Below are 19,888 nucleotides of genomic sequence, written 5' to 3'. Positions count from 1 at the left end.
CCTGCGCTGGTTTTGGCTTTAGGGTTGGTCAGTCTATTCTCATTCTTTGAGGTGTGTTATACCAGGTATTATGAGGCATTATTGAAAAGTTACAAGGTACTGGAGGAAAAGCCTGAACCACTATCAAGGCCTTTAACAAATTCAGGAGCAACATCCTCTGTGTGAGAGAATAACCTTAATAATACCTTCTTGCCAGTGTCACAAATTGACTCATATTTATAGCCAAGAAAGACTCATGTAAGTCTTCAAAAATAATATTAAAAAAAAAAAATCAAAGGGTAAAATAAAAGGTTAAACAAGAAAAAAACTGCTTTAAATGAAAAGTTTACACACATCACAAATTGTCAGTATATTAAATGACTTAGACATTTTTACAGACATCATCAGTAAATTACATTGTTAAAACCTTATGAAACAAACGTATATGCTCCACTTCTGCATTTGCAGACATCTTACCTTTTAAACAGTAATAAAGAAAACATCAAACACCACGCTAAAAAAGTGAAATCGTGACACAACTGCAAGATTGATGCAGCATGCGTTAGCCACATGTCTAACACCTACTGTACTGTACAGCAGCACCACAGAGCCACACCACCACTTACCTACCACATCACACACATTAAAACACTAATGTTTGGTAATAAATTAAAACAGAAATTACTTAGGAAATCATATGAATAATTTCTAGAAATAAAAAAAAGCAAAAAGAAAAAAGAAAAAAGCAAACAAAATATCTTACATAGGCCACAGTTACAGAAACTATGGAGTCACGAGGAACAGATCACACCACACAGAAAACAGTTACAGACACACACGAGCACATACAGTACCTCTGCATGGGACACGACATGGAGCACACATCACATACATGTAACAGCATGTGTTGGGCGGTGTAACTTACAGGCACGTAAAGTGGTTGCGCAATCATGAACAGAGACAGAGGAAAGTGGGTAGGCCCTCTGAAGGGTGTCCATGTTACTATGTACACTGCCTGACATGCAAGAGCAGTCTTGCTCTGAACGGCCGCAATCAAAACAACATGCCAGTTTCATTCGTTTGTAGACGGACATCTTGGCTACAGTCATGTTTTGGGATGAGAGGAGAGGAAAAGCAGCAGGTTAATGGCAAAAGGAGAAATATTCATATAGGGGAAGTTGGAAGGTAACTTCATCAGAAAGCCTTAGCCACCTGCCCCACAGGCTTGAACCCCAAATTATATTACCACGAATATGATGAGTTATTAGAAAATTCAATTACATTTTCATTAACGAGCTATTACAGAAATATCATTTTCAAAAAGCCCTCTGAGAATTTCCATTAAAGCAGACACATTATCAGTGTCATGACTGTAATAATCATCCTAAAATTTTACAGTTGTGTGCTTTTGGATGATTTATATTGAGAATGACATTGTGTAAAGAGGTCAAGCTGTGTGCTAAGGCTGCAACAGGTTGAAAAGACAAAATTATAACTGTGGGAAAGAAGGAACAGGAGAAGGGAAGGGGGAGGGAGGCATTCAAGGAAGAGAGGCATGAGCAATGTCTTTAGCAGCAAACATCATACAATGTTCCATACATTTGTACATCCTCTATCCATTTGGCTAAAGGAGTGGATCACGTACCTGTATCCCATCATGCAGCTGCAGTCTTTGTCCATGGCATCACACTACTCTACTGGCTAGAGAGTGGCCAGTTCATGCTATATTCAAACCTGCATTTTCACTGCTCCACTCCCCAAGGGGTGTTCATTATAACTAGCATGGATCGTGTCAGTTAGGGACATTTTGTGATTATTTCAGCTTAGAAACCTTTTAAAGGAAAAGAAATGTAACTTCCTTTTCAAATAATTACAAATTTGCTGCTTTTTTGAGTCAGTATGACTGTATGTACGGTCATTGGCTCATGCTAGCCAGTTGGTTTATGACAAGTACCTTCACTGGCTAATGCTAGCTAATGGTAGCTCATAAATTTTACAGGATCAGCTTCCTAAAAGGATGTCCATTTACCATCCAAAAAACTTTTTAATATGAGTATTAATATATTTTAGTCAATGTTTTGAACTGGTCAGTGCGTTTGAGGGCATGTTTATGTGAGACAAAGTCTGAATCTAGTTTGAAGCAGCAACAGATTTATGGAGTTACAGTCATTACTTTCTTGCACTTCATATACCAGCCACATAATTTGGACTTCCCTTACAACATTTAAAAAAAAAAAAAGACATTTCTAAATTTAATGATATTAGAAAAAGTAAATGGAACATGTCTGGTGGAACACTAAAGGCCAGCCAACTGTTTTCAAACTATGCAGATCAATTCGACCATAGTGACTGTTTTCTTCTATTTCTTTTCAGTTGTCATCCATGTTTAAAAGTTGGAAATAATGTGCCAGTCAGACTGAATTAAGAAGAAGCATTACACAGCACAGAACTTTTTAATAGTCAGCCACGGCTTCGTCTGTGTTTACGCATTTATCTCTGTGCTTATGTGCGTGAGACCTTAAACCCCTTAGGAGAGCAGGAGTGAAAGTCCCTAGAGTAGCATCTTTAGATTGCCGTAACTCTGGGTTGAAACAGTCCCTGGTCCCCATTCTCTTGTTGGCAAGGTGCAAACAGACAGCACAGTGATACTGTCTGGCACCTTTACAGATACACTTTCAACATCTTTGAGTCTGACTCACATTGGAAAATCAGATCCCAAATGAAGTAATATGTTTGGATTTCTGGCCAAAGCAAGAATGGGAAACACAGATCATATAGAAGGCATCAGAGACTGCTGTATCCTGAAGCATGCACATGTGCTTTATGAGCATGTGAAAAGCATGCAGAAAATGCAGTTTTGCTCTCAGCAACAAGGAGAGGTACAAAGATAACTGTTCACAGTAATGAACCAGTTTTTGGGGGGGGGCATGACAAACACGGGCAGTGAAGCTGTCAGATCATGCTGATTTTTTTTTAACTTTTTGTCTTTTTTTGCCTTGGGGACTCGGATCACAGCATATATAAGTAACAAAGTAGATTTCTGACACATGGAAGGGAAGGGATGGAAAACACAAGACACACACGCACACACGCTCACGCTGACAAAGTCTTCTACTTCTGACTTAGCAAATACCCAGATTTTGGTCTACGACTAAACGGTGTCCATTTCAGGGCATTCTTGGTTGATAATTCAACATGATAGCTACCCTGATAAACTGTCTGGATGGGTGTTCACTACTTTGGATAATTCACAGAAACACAGCGCACTCAGAAGCTATCAGGGTGCCATGTTGAAGATGAAGGATGGCAGAAAGAAAGCACCATTCTGATACACCCCACTCAAGGCTTTTTTTATTCAGCAAGAGTGCAAGGAAAACAACGCTTATGATGGTCCAGAAGATGAACTAAACACATTTTGATTATTAATCCATGAAAGATATTGAGACTTTAATCACATTTAATATCCCGCTTCACACAAACACTCCCATCTGGTCCTTGCATTTTTGCTGAACAGCTTTCAGGGTATTTGAGTTTCCTCTACAGGCATCACCATTTACATGTTTATATGTATAAATGCACAGGACTGGTAAAGTACCGCCATCTAGTGGCATCTAAATACTATGAAATGTACTCTTCTGCGTATTTCTGGTGGACTTATCACCCAGTGCAGCCAGTTAAACCAAAGGGCCTAACAACTACCCAGATCTGAAATGGCCATGGCTGTGTCAGTGGCATTTCAAATCTGAAAGGGACAGATGATCTCTGGAAGCTCAGCCAGAGTTTAGAAAAGGAGCTGAGATCACAGGGAAATGGGGTAAGAGGGAGACCAGATTGTTTTGATTGTGTTTTGGCAACCTCGCTCATTAGGATTTCAAAAACTTCCCACAAGGACAATTTCTGCTCTGTGGGAAAAAAAAAAAAAAACAGCCACACAAAACTTCTTTTGACAGAAACCAGATCAATTTAAAGTTCTTGCTTTGGTGTTAGCACCGCTAAATCTCCTGATTATAGCAAATAATTCTCCCTTTCTGTTTGATTGCTCTGGAGTATTACAGCTTAAAACATTTAATCATTTGGAGTCAGAGTACAGTGGCTTTCAAATGCCAAACATGAGATTGATTTGATGAGGAAATTGTGACCAAAACCTGTGCAGATCATCGGTCACATCCAATTTAATCATGCCTCATTAGTCATTTCTTGCTAGTCAGAGCATCGACTTACTGAGCCAATAAGGAAAAGGCCAGAAGCTTGGTGTAAGCCGGATTTCTGCTGTTTCAGATTTAGTCTGGTCTGAGCACGGTGTAGAAATGAAAGGCGAGGAGAGGGATGCAGAAGCTACACTGGTACATGCAACATAGATACAATATACTTTTTGCTGAGGAGGGAAGAAAAAACACTTGCACTGCACTCTGGGTAATAGGACACCCATTTTCTTTTACTCACAATAAATCACTACCAGTGAGTAGTTAAAATAAAGTGGTGTTTTCCAATGGCAGCAGGGAAGGAAATACATCAAAAGTGTGTCACTGGTCATAAAGAAACATGAGCAAAACAACAGAGGAGAACAAAACATGATAAAAAAGAACATACTGTAGGACAGATTTCCATTGCAGTAATGGAACTGTCATATTTCTAAATGCAACTCTCTTGTTGACAACTGTAATGACATTAAACATAAGGTTGTATCCATCACCGCAGTCTGAGAGGTGAAGATATGAAGAAAGCAAACAGAATTAAACAGTTCACATAAAGAAAACTAAAATGTGACAACTCAGATTAGTCTATTGAGCTGGCAGAGTATTAAAAAAATGGTCTAAATAATACAAATGACAGAGAAAAAAAGAAGGACTATGGAGTATCTATTTTAAATCCAGGTTTCTATCTGTAACAAGTTGTTTACTGTAACTGCCTTTGACCTTTTGGGGAAGTCAGGAATATTCACCTGAATAATTTATAGGTAGCTGATATATCCTACAATAAACAACAATGCGTTGGTCACGTCATATTTGTGCACAGTCTTTGACTTAATGCTATGTTTAAATTAAGAAGGGGAAACAATTACTTTGACAAAGTCTTACAAGTTACATTGCACTATTTAAAACATGTAGGAAGCCTTAAAATTCCTGACAAATCTGTCTGATCTCAACAGTACGGTGGCCTGACAGTGTCAATTTTAAATACTTTTATCAAAAACATTTTTGTATGAAAACATTACAACACAATCTATTTCTACAGCGCTTATTCATGAGCATTTTAAGTCTTTATATTGTTTATTACTCAGTGCTGTCTCACATATAATCTAAGTTTGTAAATTAATCTTTCCATTAGGCTGTATAATCCAGGTGCCATAAAATAAAAGTCCTGCCATGTTTTTGGATCGACCTGTGCATTTAGACAGGTGTCTTTACTAACAGGCTCATCTAGCTACCTACCTACCTACATCTACATACCTTGCAGTGAAGCTGAGGTAATTAAATTCAGCTCGTTTAGTGACAAGTTGGAACAGCTGCCTGACAGGACTTCTACTTCGTGGCACCTGGATTATACACCTCTGGCTGTGACACATAGGTTTAACCTAAATCAAAATACATTTAAATATAATAGCACCTTAACATTTACTAAAATCAGAGATGTTTGAATGATCATACCATAATGGACGTTATAGCAGTTCAAGTAAGACCCATAACAAACTTTCCTAAGAGTAAAATATAATGGTGTGACAACACACGGCATGCTTAAAAACACAATTGCACAGAACAACAATGACACAATGAGACACATGTTTGTTTAGAAACTAATAAACCTTTTCTATAACAGACACAGACCCACAGAGAGGGTCCGGAGAGAGAGGAAGGGAAGGAAGGGGTACCACGTGTGGGGAGTAAAGGCGCAGCTACTCACTTCGTTTGCAGCCGCACTTCTTAATCCGTTTAGGGTCTGTGATGTCATCATGACAAGCTTTGCAGTAGAAAAATGCTCTAAAGGTGACACAGTGAAAATGTTTAGCACTTTAAATAACTAAAGTGTCCTTTTCTTGTGATTAGTGCCAAAGTCGTTCATCCAGACAGCTGAATCACCTCTTTACTTCTTTGGCATCACTAGCGATAAAGAATCCCAGTGTTCCCTCCTGCATCTTGACATGGTTTCCCGGGTTGATGAGGATGCTAGGTAATCAGAGACATACAGACACAGAAAGCTTGTTAATTCCTGAACAACGCACATTTCATGCCCACAACATGCTAATCAAGAGGAATGGTACACACACTTGTTGAAAGTTTGATCAGAACAGGACCAGGTTTTTTGCATCATTTTCAGCACATTATTCCTGGAAATGTTTTATATTACTCCACTGTGATGTGGCTGCTAGATGCATCTTTTGTCAGTATTTACAAAACTTTGAATTAAAGCTATTTTCGGATGTGATTCTCACATGAATGGACAAAATGTACAACAGTATGATTGCACATTGAATTTTAATTCTTTTCTTTACAGAATGGCTTTGGATTGGCCTGGTGTGAGAAGAGGGACAGAGAGGTACGAGTAAAGGGACAAGGGCAGAAAGAATTAAAATTATGGCCATGGAACGGTTTTAATCTCAGCACTCAGATACAGTCATCTAGTCAAAACAAATGTCATGATGGCCACTGAGATGGCTGTAGTACAGAGGATGTACATTAAGAGTTGTCTCGGTTAGTATTCGACAGTGGGATGCAAGGGAATGAACAGCTCTTTTTCATGTCAATATTAGTGATTCTGGCATAAATAAAATTGTTGCTCTTTAAAAAACATTTATTTGGTTAAAAAAAAAAAAAAAAAAACTGTCAAAAGTAGGATAAGTCCCCCAAAAAGCAGAAATTACTCATCTTTAAAAAATAATCACATATGCATGTATATTAAAGGAGTTCAGTACTGACTTAGTTTCATGTTATTTTATGTATTTCTGCATAAACAAGGAGTTTCTATAAAAATGCTTCACAGGATGCATTAGACCCTTTTCTTTAATGGACTCAATTGAAAACTCTTAACACTGAAAGTGATTGGCTGTATCATTCCCCATTAATTAGACTATGATAAAGAGTACACACACACATATATTATATGCACACACACGCACGCACGCACACACACACACACACACACACACACTGGTCATTAATGGTTACCTGTGGGCAACAGTCATCAATGATGTGAGTGTGAACTGAGATATCAAAACACAGAACCAACAAACCTTTAAGGGTAAAACTCCTTTAAAAAAAAAAAAAAAAAAAAAAAGCCCAGATGAAAGATGTTTTTTTTTATTTCATGTGATGCCTTATTAACGATATATTCAATAACTTATGTAGCTTAATAACTATCAATTTATGTGCCAATTGTTAAATTCAGCAGTGGTTCAGCAGTGTGTCTAAGGAAACATTTAAGATAGTCTATAACATCTTTCCTCTGAGCTCTGGAAAAGGCTACATTAGAAAAAAAAAAACTAATTTACATGTTTAGGGAGCAATTGAATCTATATTCACATGAGAATGTGATCAAATTACATCAGTCATGCAGATCTAAGTATTCTTTCCTCACACCAAGAACTAATACAGCTAACATTCACTCAGATTTAATAGCCCCCCAGCGAAATAAACAGGCATTTCACCTGACATGCTCTTTAGTAAAAAAAAAAAAAAAAAAAAAAAAAAAAGAGTAAATAAAGAAATACATAAAGAAATAAATTAAATCAAAACAATTCCACAAACATTGCTGCCCAAATCTGAGATTTTACAGGCACATCTATTCGAGATATTTCTCTTCACTTGGGTGCAAAGGGGTTGATCAAGGTTTAATAAGCATCAAAACCTCACATTGTGAGCAACAAGGCAAGCATCAAACACCTCATGTGATTGTGTCATCGCATGCAGTTACCAAACAGCATGAAGAGGACAGTAGTCAAACAGAAAGGCATAGCCACCGTAGTACAGGTATAGGGACAGGTACGTAGATGCAGACGGTTGCAGTAACTTCTGTGCAGTTGGATTGTTTCTCAAACACCAAACTGACAGGAAGTGACCTCACTTAAGAACATCTACTCAAGAGACGCACAAGCATGGTGGCTGAGACGCACAAATATGCACATTCGCACACAAATCCTTTCATTCGAGGTAGTCACATGTGCTCAGACGCACAAACATGCACAAATGGATATACATGTAGCACTGAGAACATGAGAGGGTGATGGAATGCAAAAGTGAAATGTGGTGCGTGTGAATTAAATTTCAGTTTGGATAAATTTAATACTATCCAAATCCAACATCTCCATGCCTTTCCTGGAGTGTGAAACTACCAAGAAAATAAAACGATAACTGATGTGCTGCTGGTGTAAGAAAACCATAAAGAATAGAATGAAAACATGCTGTTGTCACAGCCATTGCTTATATATTGGAAGATAACAAGTCAATTTCTTTCAAAATGTTGATCATCAGATTATCTGTTTTGACATCACATCTGATCTAAGCTATGAATACAAACTCTTCTCTGATTCTGGGACAAAGAACCACAAAGTACTGCTCTGAAAATGATTTTAAAAGAACACCAATGAGTGGAATGTTTAGCTTCTGAAAGCTAACAGACAACAGGTTATCAACTGAGCGAGACTGAAAAAAAGAACAGAAAGTGAGAGAAATAAACTAAGCAAAGGTTTTTGTTAAAGACAAAAGAAAACTGAAAAGATCAAAAAAGAGGTAGATATGAAGAGGGTGAGTGTTTGGCCTTGGTACACCGACAACAGCAAAGACAAAGAAACAGCACTTCTACAAACATGTCCAATTTATCTTTCCTCTCTGCCTGCAAAGAAGTTAGTGCATTAAGCACAAAGGGACACCATAAAAAAGGAGTTAGAAAAAGAGGCCTTTGAGATAGTGTTTGGAAAAATATCCTTGGGGAAACTCCCAAAGTCAGAAGCTTTAAAGTGGTGGAGATTGGGTGGAACTTTGGAAGTAAGATAAGGTAGAGGGCATACCGCTTTCGGCTTCTGCAAACAACAAGAAAAAATCTCAAATCAAACAGTTATCATCAACAGAAAAAAAAGAAGAGGAGAATATGTGTTGCTAATGTTTCTATGCATATCCATGAGTTATAGCCTTAAAGTGGCATGTGATGCTTGTCCAATGCTGAGGTCCTTGAACCTAAAAATGACTTTTTTAACTACAAAACAAATTTAAAACAGAACTATAAGAAAGGTTGTGAGGTGCATAAATGGCACAGGATATTGTGGCAATACATAAAAAGGGAAAATCAACACAAAAAATGTTAAAAAAGACAGCTAGATAAAAAGAAATAGGAAAAAATTAATATCATGTTAGACTTTTAATATTAAATTCATCCATTATTCTCAAAACGACAACTTGTAAAAAAAAAAAACATCATTCATCATGCAGTCTTGTCAGTATCCACAAACACATTTGACACAGGCAAATGGGAAGGGGTGGTTGGGTTTGGCAGCTGAGGTTACAGAAACGATAGCACTTTGTATTGTTATTGATGACTGAACTAACACTGATGTAGAGATAGTGGTAATCACACAGATTGAGTAGGAACACTGTAAAATCAAGTTGACTGTTAATTTGCTGCACAATTATGAAATTTCCATGTGCAGAAACTGATTATTAAGCCCAAAAGGTAAAAATAAGAGATAAAAAAAAGAGAGAACAAAATTCAATCAGTATCACAACTTTCTAGCACAGTTAGCTAGTTTTTATCTGAATCAAGGTTGTCTGTGACAGTTTCCAGCATATGTTATGAAATCAGCATGTTTAGTTGACTTTTAATAAAATGTCAAACTTGTGCAAAACCTAGAATTTCTTGGAACATTGGTATAATGGCTTATTTCTGCAGTATTTACTACTGCACGTCAAGAATAAACATTGTACTGCAGTGTTTTCTTGTGTTCGTGTCACATTATATAAACTATGGTCGCAAAAACTTCACTTTAAGAAGTTACTCATACCGGTGTGTTGCCTAAATGCTCACAAATTAACTACATCAAAGATTTTCACAAGGTTTGAGAAGAAAATTCACAATCTTGATTTATCTGAAGATCCAGTTGAAGCAAAGCACTCGACAGTTTATTGTTACCACAAGAGCTCTTCGTGTTACAGGAAGAAAGAGCCACGATACAAACCTGCTCTCTCTCTGCTCTGACTTGTACTCAATGGCAATAAGCAAGAGCTTCAGCTTCACGTAGCACAGTCTGTAAAACAAGTACACTCATTACAGAAGCATAACACAAAAGCACATGACTGATGTCTTCAACAACATAGCATTCCCACAGTCCCTTATCTGTCTGTCATCTTGCACCACAAAGTTCTTAGGGAGCGATACTTACTCGCAGACAGTGGGAAAGGAGAGGCCTACAAAGGCACTGGACAAATACTCTGTGTACATCTCATTAGCCACTCCTTCAAGGTAATACTTCTGCCATGTGTCCTCCTCAATCTGTCAACAAAAAAAGTCACATGAGGCGGAAAAAAGGAAGAAAAAGGAAACACTGTTAGCCTTCTAAAAGTAACCTAATGTGGACTCCAGATGTTTAACTGCGAAACATCAGCCTGGTCATTATAAGCTGATCCATCATCTTTATGGCATGAGAATGGTGCTTTGATAGAAGCGCGCACCTCTTCAATGTTCAGCCACAGAAACGCTGAACAGATTCCACATGAGATGCCATTATAAAATATGATTTACCAAAATGAATGAAAGCACATTAATGGAATTTTCTCCCTGGACAGGGATGTCCGAATTTCCCAGGAAACGAACTTTTTGATAGAGCTAGTCCATCTGTCACCAGAGAACTTAAAGTACTGTAGCCACTTATGTTAACCCTGCTTCCACTACTCGAATAAATCATCTCCACCCCAAAAGTGCAATGTGAGAACTCATTCATTTGTGATATTTTAGTCAGTTCAGATGGACAGAAAAAGCAAGTTAATATTGTCCTCTGTGTTACCTCAATAAAGGACCTCATGGAGAAGAGGTTGGCTAGCATGGTCGACAGGCCCTGGGCCAGGCAACTCTGGGCAATGAAGCCTGCCTTCAGCTCCGCCAGGCAGATAGCATCATCCCCTTCTTTCCAGTTCCAGCTTGGAATGTTCAGCAGATGGGCCTTCATCGCATGAGAGACAAAGAGGTCAAAAAAAAGAAAAAAAAATCTATGCAAACCTTTAACATATCTTTAAGGAATAGGTTGATAATCTGGAAGGTAGAAAGGCTGATACCAGGCTAGTATCTGTATGATCATTACATAGCTTATTCTTGTAAACAGCAGCAAAGTCATGTCTAGAGTCTACTTGTTTTGCTATAATCAGTTTAATTTATACAAAAAAAAAAAAAAAAAAAAAAGTTAAAAAGTTAAAAATAGTAGCCTGTTAGCTTAACTTACTAGCACAAGAGCATGGAGACATAATATGAGAGCTAGCTTGTCGTGACAATGGGGTTGCTAAGTAACAAGTCAAGACCTAAATAAGCTACCAAAACAGAACATTTTCTAAAATGTCAACTTATTCTTTAAATTGTATAAAAATACTTTCAAATGTTTATAGAAGGATGTTATGTATTTCACATATAATTCCCAAAAAGCTGGCAGGAGATTTAAATAGATGCAGAATCCTACCATTTGCAGTATTTTTAAAATGCTGCATTTATATTAGAATATGTTAATGTTGTGTCAGATGTAGAACCCATGTTTATATATTACTGTGTATTGCTATCTTGCTTTTTATGAAGATATTATTAACAGCATGTTTTGAGAAAAGAGATGAAAAAAAAGTTGTGTCCTGGAATATTTTACCATTTACAATTTCAGGTTTAGCAATGAGGAGGAATTCACAGTCCTAGGCAATTATATGGCAAAGAAGTTCAACATTAATGATTGTTTTTATGAAAGAAATTAAAGAATTGGAGATTTCATCATCTGCTGTACTTAATATATTTTTTTTCTTTATTTATCTCAAACACATATACAGTACAAAACAAGGACGCACATTTGTGGAACATTATACCTTGTTTGAGAAGGAGCAGAAGGAAGCTTAAGGCTTATTTAAATACTAATCCTTATTTACAGTCTTAATTTACACAGTTATATGGAAACCTTTACATACTGAAAGTCATCAGTCAGAAGGCAAAATTTAAAGCAGCAAAATAAATTGTGAATTTTAATTTTTACATATTCTAATTAAAAAGATTTAAATAGAACTCTTTTAGTGGTTAGAGAGGCAGACTTGGTGGTGGAGGACCCAGGTTTTAGTACCCAGACTGGCAACATGAACCACTGTCGGACCATAGGCACCACAACTGCTTACCCGGGCACCGGGCATCGCAGCCCACTGCTGCCATGTAATTAGAGATGAGTAAAATGCAGAAGCAAATGTTTCAGGTAACTAAAATATTTAATCGAAATAATGATGATAATAATAATAATAATAATAATAATAATAATAATAATAATTATTATTATTATTATTATTATTATAAACATACAGCTCTTAAAAAAGTCCTATAAATGATGAAACCTTTTTTATTGCCGATAACTGTTTGAATTATTTTTGAGCCAGAAGCTCTAATAGCCAAAGTAATCGATTTTTACCCATAGTATAAGGATTCTAAAATGTAGTTTCTTGTTCCTTATTTCACCTTAGTTTTCCTGAAAATGTCATCAAAATCCATTCATAACTATGTAGTACAGTTATATTGCTAACAGACAGACAACACTACCATTTATGTGACCTCCACCTGGCAGATGAAAAACAAGAGAATAAGAAATAAGGCACCCAACTGCTAAGTACCTAGGTCATCCATTATCCTATAAAACTATGCAACAATATTTTTATTAAAAACTACAACAGTCACCTTAGTTCTTTACTAGATGTTATAAAAGAAGAGGCGCTCTTAGCGCCATGATAACTATGACCTTATGACGTATTCTGTCTCAGCATTTTATAAAATTGTCTTTGTAAAATTTGTAATAAAAGTGGAGGATCTCAAATCACTGCATTACATTTTTGCATTAACTATGGCTTCCCAGAATGCTGGAAAAGGGGAAGACAACGTCAATACTGCCATAAGTTGCTGCTCAAGTGTAAAACTCTGCATTAGTTTTAATGTTAACCGAAATGCACAAATAGAAAGAGGGACGTTTGTTTGGCATTTGTTTAAAAATTAAGTTCTTGATTTTCTCTACAGAGTGGACACTTTAAAGAGTGACTTTAACCGCCTGCATAAGTTGTTGTAACAAGTTTTTATGACGACAGGAGACTTGGGAAGCCAAGAAGAAGGTAAAACAATCTAATGACACAAAAAATCAAGTCAATTTACCTTATTGTGATATTGCAGCATCTGTGTGATTATTCTGATCTTGGGATGGTAGTTCTTGATGGAAATGACCCTTTAAAAAGCAGGCAGACGCATTAAAAACAGGAATGTAACTCATAAACATGGCGAACAGATTTCCAAGCCTGGCGGATCAGGTACCTCATGATGTTGGAGGCATCTTCAGCATCAGGATCTGCACAATATTTGTTGGCTAGAATTAAGCAGGCATCAGCTGACTCGATCTATACATTGAGAACCAAACAAAAAGTAGTTTAACTCTGGCCAGCGGAGCATTTGGTTTGCATTCTCTTATGACTATTTGCATTTTTTTTGTTGCTGTTGTTGTTTTTGAAAGAGAACAAATGAAATAGACATCTGTAGATTTTACAACCAAAATAATTAGCTGCACAACTATTTTATACAAGCTAAAAATACATCCCTGCATAAACTTATTGTTGCTTTTAACCTCTCAAAGTGAAGTTTAGCAACAGCGGAAACTTGACTTTTGTCACCAACAGTACCTTCACTCGGGCCAGATCATGAGGATTGAGAACAGATCCCTGGTAGAACTCTACTTGGGTAAAGTGGCGTTTGAACAAGGCTTCCAGCTCAAGATTAGGGGAAATACTAGCATTCAGAGAAAGGAGAATGGATTAGCACATGTTTGGATACCTCATATATGGCACTTTCTTAAGCGCTAGCCTACATAATGTGAGAAGGAAAGGATTAACTTACTTATGGAGAAAAACAATTTCTACATTGACATCATCCCTGTCCTTGTGTAGGAAGTCTTTGAGGAAGTTGGAGACACTTTCGAGGGTAATATGACCACAGACCACAATGTGCCTGGTAGGGGGCAAGAAATCATCTTGAGTGGGCAACATAAATCACTGCAGACACTGGCATATCTCCAAGAGATAATCAGTCAAACCAAAGCACTGTGACATCAAACTAGAATATAAAGATAAAGAAACAGAAAGAAAAAGAAATAAATAAAAACTCTACAGACATGTCAAGAATCATCTTTTCAAAGCAAATGAGTAACTGAATTATATCTTTTTTGCCATAAAAGTGAATATTTTCCCTCATGTAATGAAAGTGGTCAAATTCTGCATGACAAGTGCAATCAAACACTCAAGTCTGAACCACTTTAGAAAATCTAAAGATATAATCATACAGCCCACAGTGGTTGGACTGCCATCCGTTCTCAATATAAGAACTTTCCCTTCAGCCAAACCACCCTTTTGTGAGCAGAATAGATGCTGACAAAGACATGCACATCAATAAGCTCATGCTTTTATACAGAGCATTACTAAAACTCTCAAAATGATTTGGAGGCCTGTGGCTGACAAAAACTCTAAACAGGACCTCAGAGTATTCGACAGATCCTTGGCAAGACTGAGCTGTGCATTAAAGCAGAAGAATCTGTCAGACCCCGCACTGCGCTGATTACAGCCGAAAGGGAGAAAGAGCAGTTTGAAACTAGTTTGGGCTTGAGGTTGCATCCCTGTTTGTCCTCTGACTGCACTGTAGAAAGTTCAAATTCACCATGGAGGCTGAGGCTCACATTGGGGAGTTTGGATGGTCATTGCCTCAACAATGACACTTGTGGTGCTTCTGTGATTGTTTTATATCATTTTTGTGTCCGTTTTCCCAGAGATTTCAATCATAACATCATTATTGAGATGCTTATAATGATTTTTTTAATACACTTAGGAAAAGTCTTCAGATTTTGTTGTGTTTCAGACCCAAAATGAATTCAGTGTTTCATTTCTTTTCATTTGCACTCGGCTCTCCTTCACGTCAAAGCAAAAGCAGAATTTTGGAACTTATTTATTATATTCAATAAAAGACAAAATACTAAATTTTCCATTCAAATTATGAAATCACTTGTGTTCTATTTTCTTTTCTTTTTGCATTTTATTTTAATCCTTGGTTTGTCTCTGTAGTTCAGGTTTACAAGTGCTGAATTGAATCTATCTGCTTGTGGACAGTGTCCTGTGAAAATGTCCTGTGAAGGGAATTAAAGTCAATGACTCATATTTGATAAAGGATATAATAACATATCTGCCAATTTCAAAGGGCCCACAAGCACCGAGATCTATATTATTTTAAAATGAAAAAAGTTTGGAATCAGAGATTAAAGATCTGAAACTGGCCATACTGAGTTAATAGGACTTGAACCTTGAATTTCCCCACGGGGATAAAAATAAAAAAAATGGGGACTTGATAAACAAGTCAATTGTCACTCTGACTAGGGTTCTGGCAATAGAATACTATAACACAAGGTTAGCAGTCTGTGTAGAACTCTATTAGGTATTTATTGTAGACTGCCCAAAACTAAACTATGCTTCTAAAAGTCAGAAAACTGCCTGCCATGATGTACGCAACTGAACTCAGACTATGAAACTAAATGGGATCTGATCACAAGTTTACCAAAGTGGTCTCTAAATGCAGTCAATTTATGTTTTAGCTACCATTTTAAATGTGTGTCTGTGAAGAAAACCAGATTCTAAGATTAATTTCATCGTCATCCTCATCATCATCATCTCTATAGTTAAACACGGTGATGGCAGCATCATCTGTGAGGATGTTGTTCCATGCCGAGAACTGAAAGAACGGGATAATCCTAGACAGCCACAGAAAGACACCGAGGAATACTCACTGCAAACATTTCTTTTCAAAGTACTCAGACTGGGGTTTGGTTTGTCACAACACAACTAGTCAAAATATAGATTCATCTTAAGAAAACTACAAGAAAGTCATAGAATGAATCAATAAGAGTTCTGCTTGTACATGGTGGAGAAAATCTGAACCTCAATAAACTACTATCTACTGACACTCTGTCAATGCTGAGCGAGCATTTCATGTGTGCTACACTTGTACGGATTATTCCAAGGGAGACTTGAGGATGTGAAAGCTTGTTCTGAATTAAATGTACTTGGTATTGATGATGTCCATAGACCGTCTAAAACAATGACGAAAGACACAACCGACTGAATACATTTCAAGATAAATCTGAAACATAACTAAATATGGAAATCTTGAAAAGGTCTGAAAACTTAACATGTACTTTATAACAAAACATCAGTGTACCTCTCTCCTTAAGTACTGTATTTTTTCACTTTTGTTTTAATAAAAGCACTCAGCATCCAGTAAGTATTATTTATTGGAAGACCCTCAATGTGGCCATTAAACATTTTGTTTACTGAATTTAAACAGTGGTGAGCCCATCAACTACGCTGGAGGTAAAGATAAATGTCACAAGTGAAATCGTTCTGCCAAACATTGCATCGTTTAATTCAGCCTTTATATCAATGTGGATTAGTGTACACACACTTGGCAGATACCCTAATTAGCCTATGGAGACCTGTAAGACAAATCTGTGTAGTGATAATGGTATTATCCACTACTTAATGTGCCTGGAGACAATAAAACAGCTTTAGTTTTAAGTGTCTGGGTTCTGGACAGTTTATCTCTGTGTATAAGTTACATTTCTCTTAAAATAAAAATAAAACAGGAAATTTATCATACTACACTGTGAATTATTTATGGCAGGCTTCCTTCAATTTTTTATCATGCTATCATACACATAAGGAAATGCTGGAGAACACATTGACCTTTAAAATTTTATGTCTATTTTTGAAAACTGACTCAGTCCGGCAGGTTTAAAGGAAACAGAGTTATTTATTGATATTAAACCATAGTCCAGATCACTGAGTGCTCCCCTGCTCAGTACCATATGGACCTGGCTGGACTAAAATTGAAGTGGACTTGGCGAAGTAATGTGACAGACATACTGAGGAAATGACAGTTTGTGGATGTTGCAGGACGTAATGATCTTCACAGATGTTGCCTCTGTCTTTTAAGAGAATCTAATGAGCAGCCATGATTGCATGGTTGGCCAGGGTTAAGCAAAGTGCCGTGTGGTCTGACTAGCTGATGAGCTGGGATATCTTTGAATAGCCAGCAGTATTTGGCACAAGATGTTTCTCATTTCATGAAAAGTAGAAAAAAAGAAAAAGAAAAAAAATCCATCATGTTTTCCTATTCTGGTATCCAGATGCCCCTCGACAAGGGAAATATAGGGATTCATAAGGCATTTTATTTGTTTTTGTGGGTAGATCATTAGCTAACAACTGTCAAACAAACATACTAAGAGCACAAAATTTATAAGCCTGTGCACAGCGAGCCTCACTGTCTCTCTCTGCATAGTTTTATTTCCCAGAAAAATAAACATTACTTTTGTATATTTTTTTTCCTCCGTAATCAGGTCCCCTAATTTAAATCTCTGTATTCAAAATGGAAACATTTACTTTACAGACATTATTAAAATTGCCCTGCTCAACTGAGTTTTACCCTTCCAGTGTTCCAACGGTAGCATCAGATTTAATATTAAAATCATTTGTTAGTTAAATTGAAAAGGGGAAAGTTACATAAATTATTCAGCCACTTATAGTTGATTCAAGGACAAAATGTGTCTCCGCTAGCCTGATTCTGCAGTACATCTGGAACTGCAGAGATATAACCATTTAAATCAAATAAAAACAAAACAAACAAATAAAAAAAAACAAAAGATAACTTTGATGGCACAGATCTTTACAACAAAACCAGATACAACAACTTGGAAAGAAAAAAGAAAAAGTGGCACACAATTACAATAAATGCAAAAGGGTATCAAAGGGCGTGCACAGAAAACATGCATTCAGGAAACATCCTGGGATGTCTTTGGGGATACACTGAATACAAAATGAACAAACACAGAGCTCAAACATCAGCAGCAGAGGTCACCTGCTTGCTACTGCTCTAATCCTTAGGTCAGTGATGAAACTTTCTGCAAGACTTGCCATTAAAATGCTGCACTTCTGATTTTTTGTGGAAGTTTACTTCTTTTTTTTTTTTTTCAAACTCCAAGCTTTAAATAATTAGTGACATTGGATTGTCTCTCGTTAAAGTTACTATGTGGAGCCATTAAATACGAAACAAAATTACATCCTGGTGCTTTAATGCACTCTTTTCCCAATTACTTCAATTCTTGTTACTGTGAATATATCTAGGTCTGCGCACCTCAAGTTGTGAACCCTCATAGAGGTCTTTTAAGGATGCATGGCAAAGGTTTTGTCAGGGTAGGAGTATTCGTGCCGACCCATCTGCTGAAGTTGGTGCTATTGGAAACCATGGAGTCATAATGGAAACCACAGGGCCCCTAGTGAAGTGGGCGCCAACCAAACACAACCCTTGTCATTACTGTATCACCATTCGATGGCTGAGAGCTGTCATTGTCCTCAGTGGTGCACGCTACACTGCACAAAGCACTACAAGTAACACTAGCATGAAACAGAAACCTGGTTGGGATCCAAAGTGAGCCCCCCTCCTTACCATATAGCATTTTAACCTTGAAGGCTTGCTTTAGGTGACGGCAGTCATACAGAGATGAAAAAGGCTTTATTTAAAATAGCTCATAATGTGCCATGACATCATTGTTTGCAATCTCTATAATCAGTCAGTTACTTCTAATCTCCTAATCTTATTTCCATCATATTCTCTGTGTGAGCTGACAGCTGCTAAATAATAATGCGCCGAACCCTAGTGACAATCCTAAACCCACATGACAAACCAGCTTTTTACACAAGTCCATATGAAGTCGATGTTTAAATGTCTAAATAATTATGCAAAAGTCTGGATCTACACTCAACTTGTGTGTTTGGAGGGTATCGCCTGATTGTTGCCACATGTCTAACCAAGAGCAGTAGGAAGGGGTGTAGAGGGAGAAAATAAAGTGTGTGGGAGAAACTATCCTCAGTTTTGACAAGGGCTTCTCTCAGCACCCGTCTGTGAGTCTGGTCTGAGGTCAGTGGCCAAACAACATTTCATCAATCTTATCTCAATGACAGGCAAACATTATCGAACAAAGGCTTTTTTCTAAAGCCCCGTTCCACTGCTGACTCCCTGCAATGTGCCTCACTGACTGAAACTGATGCGAGCAAGATTGGAAAAGAGTGGAAAAGAGGAAACAGTAGATAGAGGCAGATGCTTAGTGCCACAGAAAATTTGAATAAGAAAGAGAAGAAGAAGAGGTCTACACTGCTTTTGTTTGGACATACCACATTTGGATTGAATACTCTTTGTGCTGTATATCATTGAGGTTTGAGCAATAAGGAGAGGTTAAGAGTACTGCACAATAGGTATTGTGACGATCTTGCACAAACGGTAAACTGACCAAAGTCACACAATCTTCACAGTGTACTTGAGCCTCTGCTGAAAGAGGCCAGTCACACAGAGAGATAAATACAAGGGCCTCTGCAGACAAACTCCAACACCACACAAACACAAGAACCATTCGAGCACTGAGAACCAAGCAGGCAAAGCAAGCCAAAAGCAATTGAGAGCCTCCAATGGGAGCGAGGCATCCAGCATTCAGGGTGTGGGAGCTGACTGAAGATCAGGGCCAGAGTAATGTCAAGCATTGATGATGCGATGTGCTAGCAGTGGCAGACGACAGGATGACTTTTTCATCGGGTTTGCAAATTAATGAAAAAGCCACAAGACTGCAGGTCAGAGC

At 37.4% G+C, this 19,888-nt stretch overlaps 1 protein-coding gene across 6 annotated transcripts in view; it reads right to left on the bottom strand.

Annotated features, from left to right (window-relative positions):
• Window positions 1-19,888, bottom strand: part of LOC306762630 (calcium-activated potassium channel subunit alpha-1a) — a 147,345-nt gene that overhangs the window by 35,082 nt on the left and 92,375 nt on the right. For 4 of the 6 annotated variants that reach the window (XM_079249185.1, XM_079249186.1, XM_079249190.1 and 1 more), the window contains exons 10-18: window positions 14,062-14,172; window positions 13,848-13,953; window positions 13,486-13,568; window positions 13,330-13,399; window positions 10,967-11,122; window positions 10,346-10,455; window positions 10,142-10,210; window positions 6,057-6,143; window positions 5,881-5,957 (exon numbers count right to left, since the gene is read on the bottom strand). In XM_079249185.1, the coding sequence (XP_079105311.1) occupies window positions 5,881-5,957; window positions 6,057-6,143; window positions 10,142-10,210; window positions 10,346-10,455; window positions 10,967-11,122; window positions 13,330-13,399; window positions 13,486-13,568; window positions 13,848-13,953; window positions 14,062-14,172 (869 nt within the window). Of the gene's footprint in view, window positions 1-5,880; window positions 5,958-6,056; window positions 6,144-10,132; window positions 10,211-10,345; window positions 10,456-10,966; window positions 11,123-13,329; window positions 13,400-13,485; window positions 13,569-13,847; window positions 13,954-14,061; window positions 14,173-19,888 lie in introns of all 6 variants that reach the window. The other 2 variants (XM_079249187.1, XM_079249188.1) reach the window with 1 other exon arrangement.

Source organism: Telmatherina bonti, assembly GCF_933228915.1.
Source record: "Telmatherina bonti genome assembly, chromosome: 11".
Classification (NCBI taxonomy): domain Eukaryota; kingdom Metazoa; phylum Chordata; class Actinopteri; order Atheriniformes; family Telmatherinidae; genus Telmatherina; species Telmatherina bonti.
This window is presented reverse-complemented; position numbering and strand designations above follow the sequence as displayed.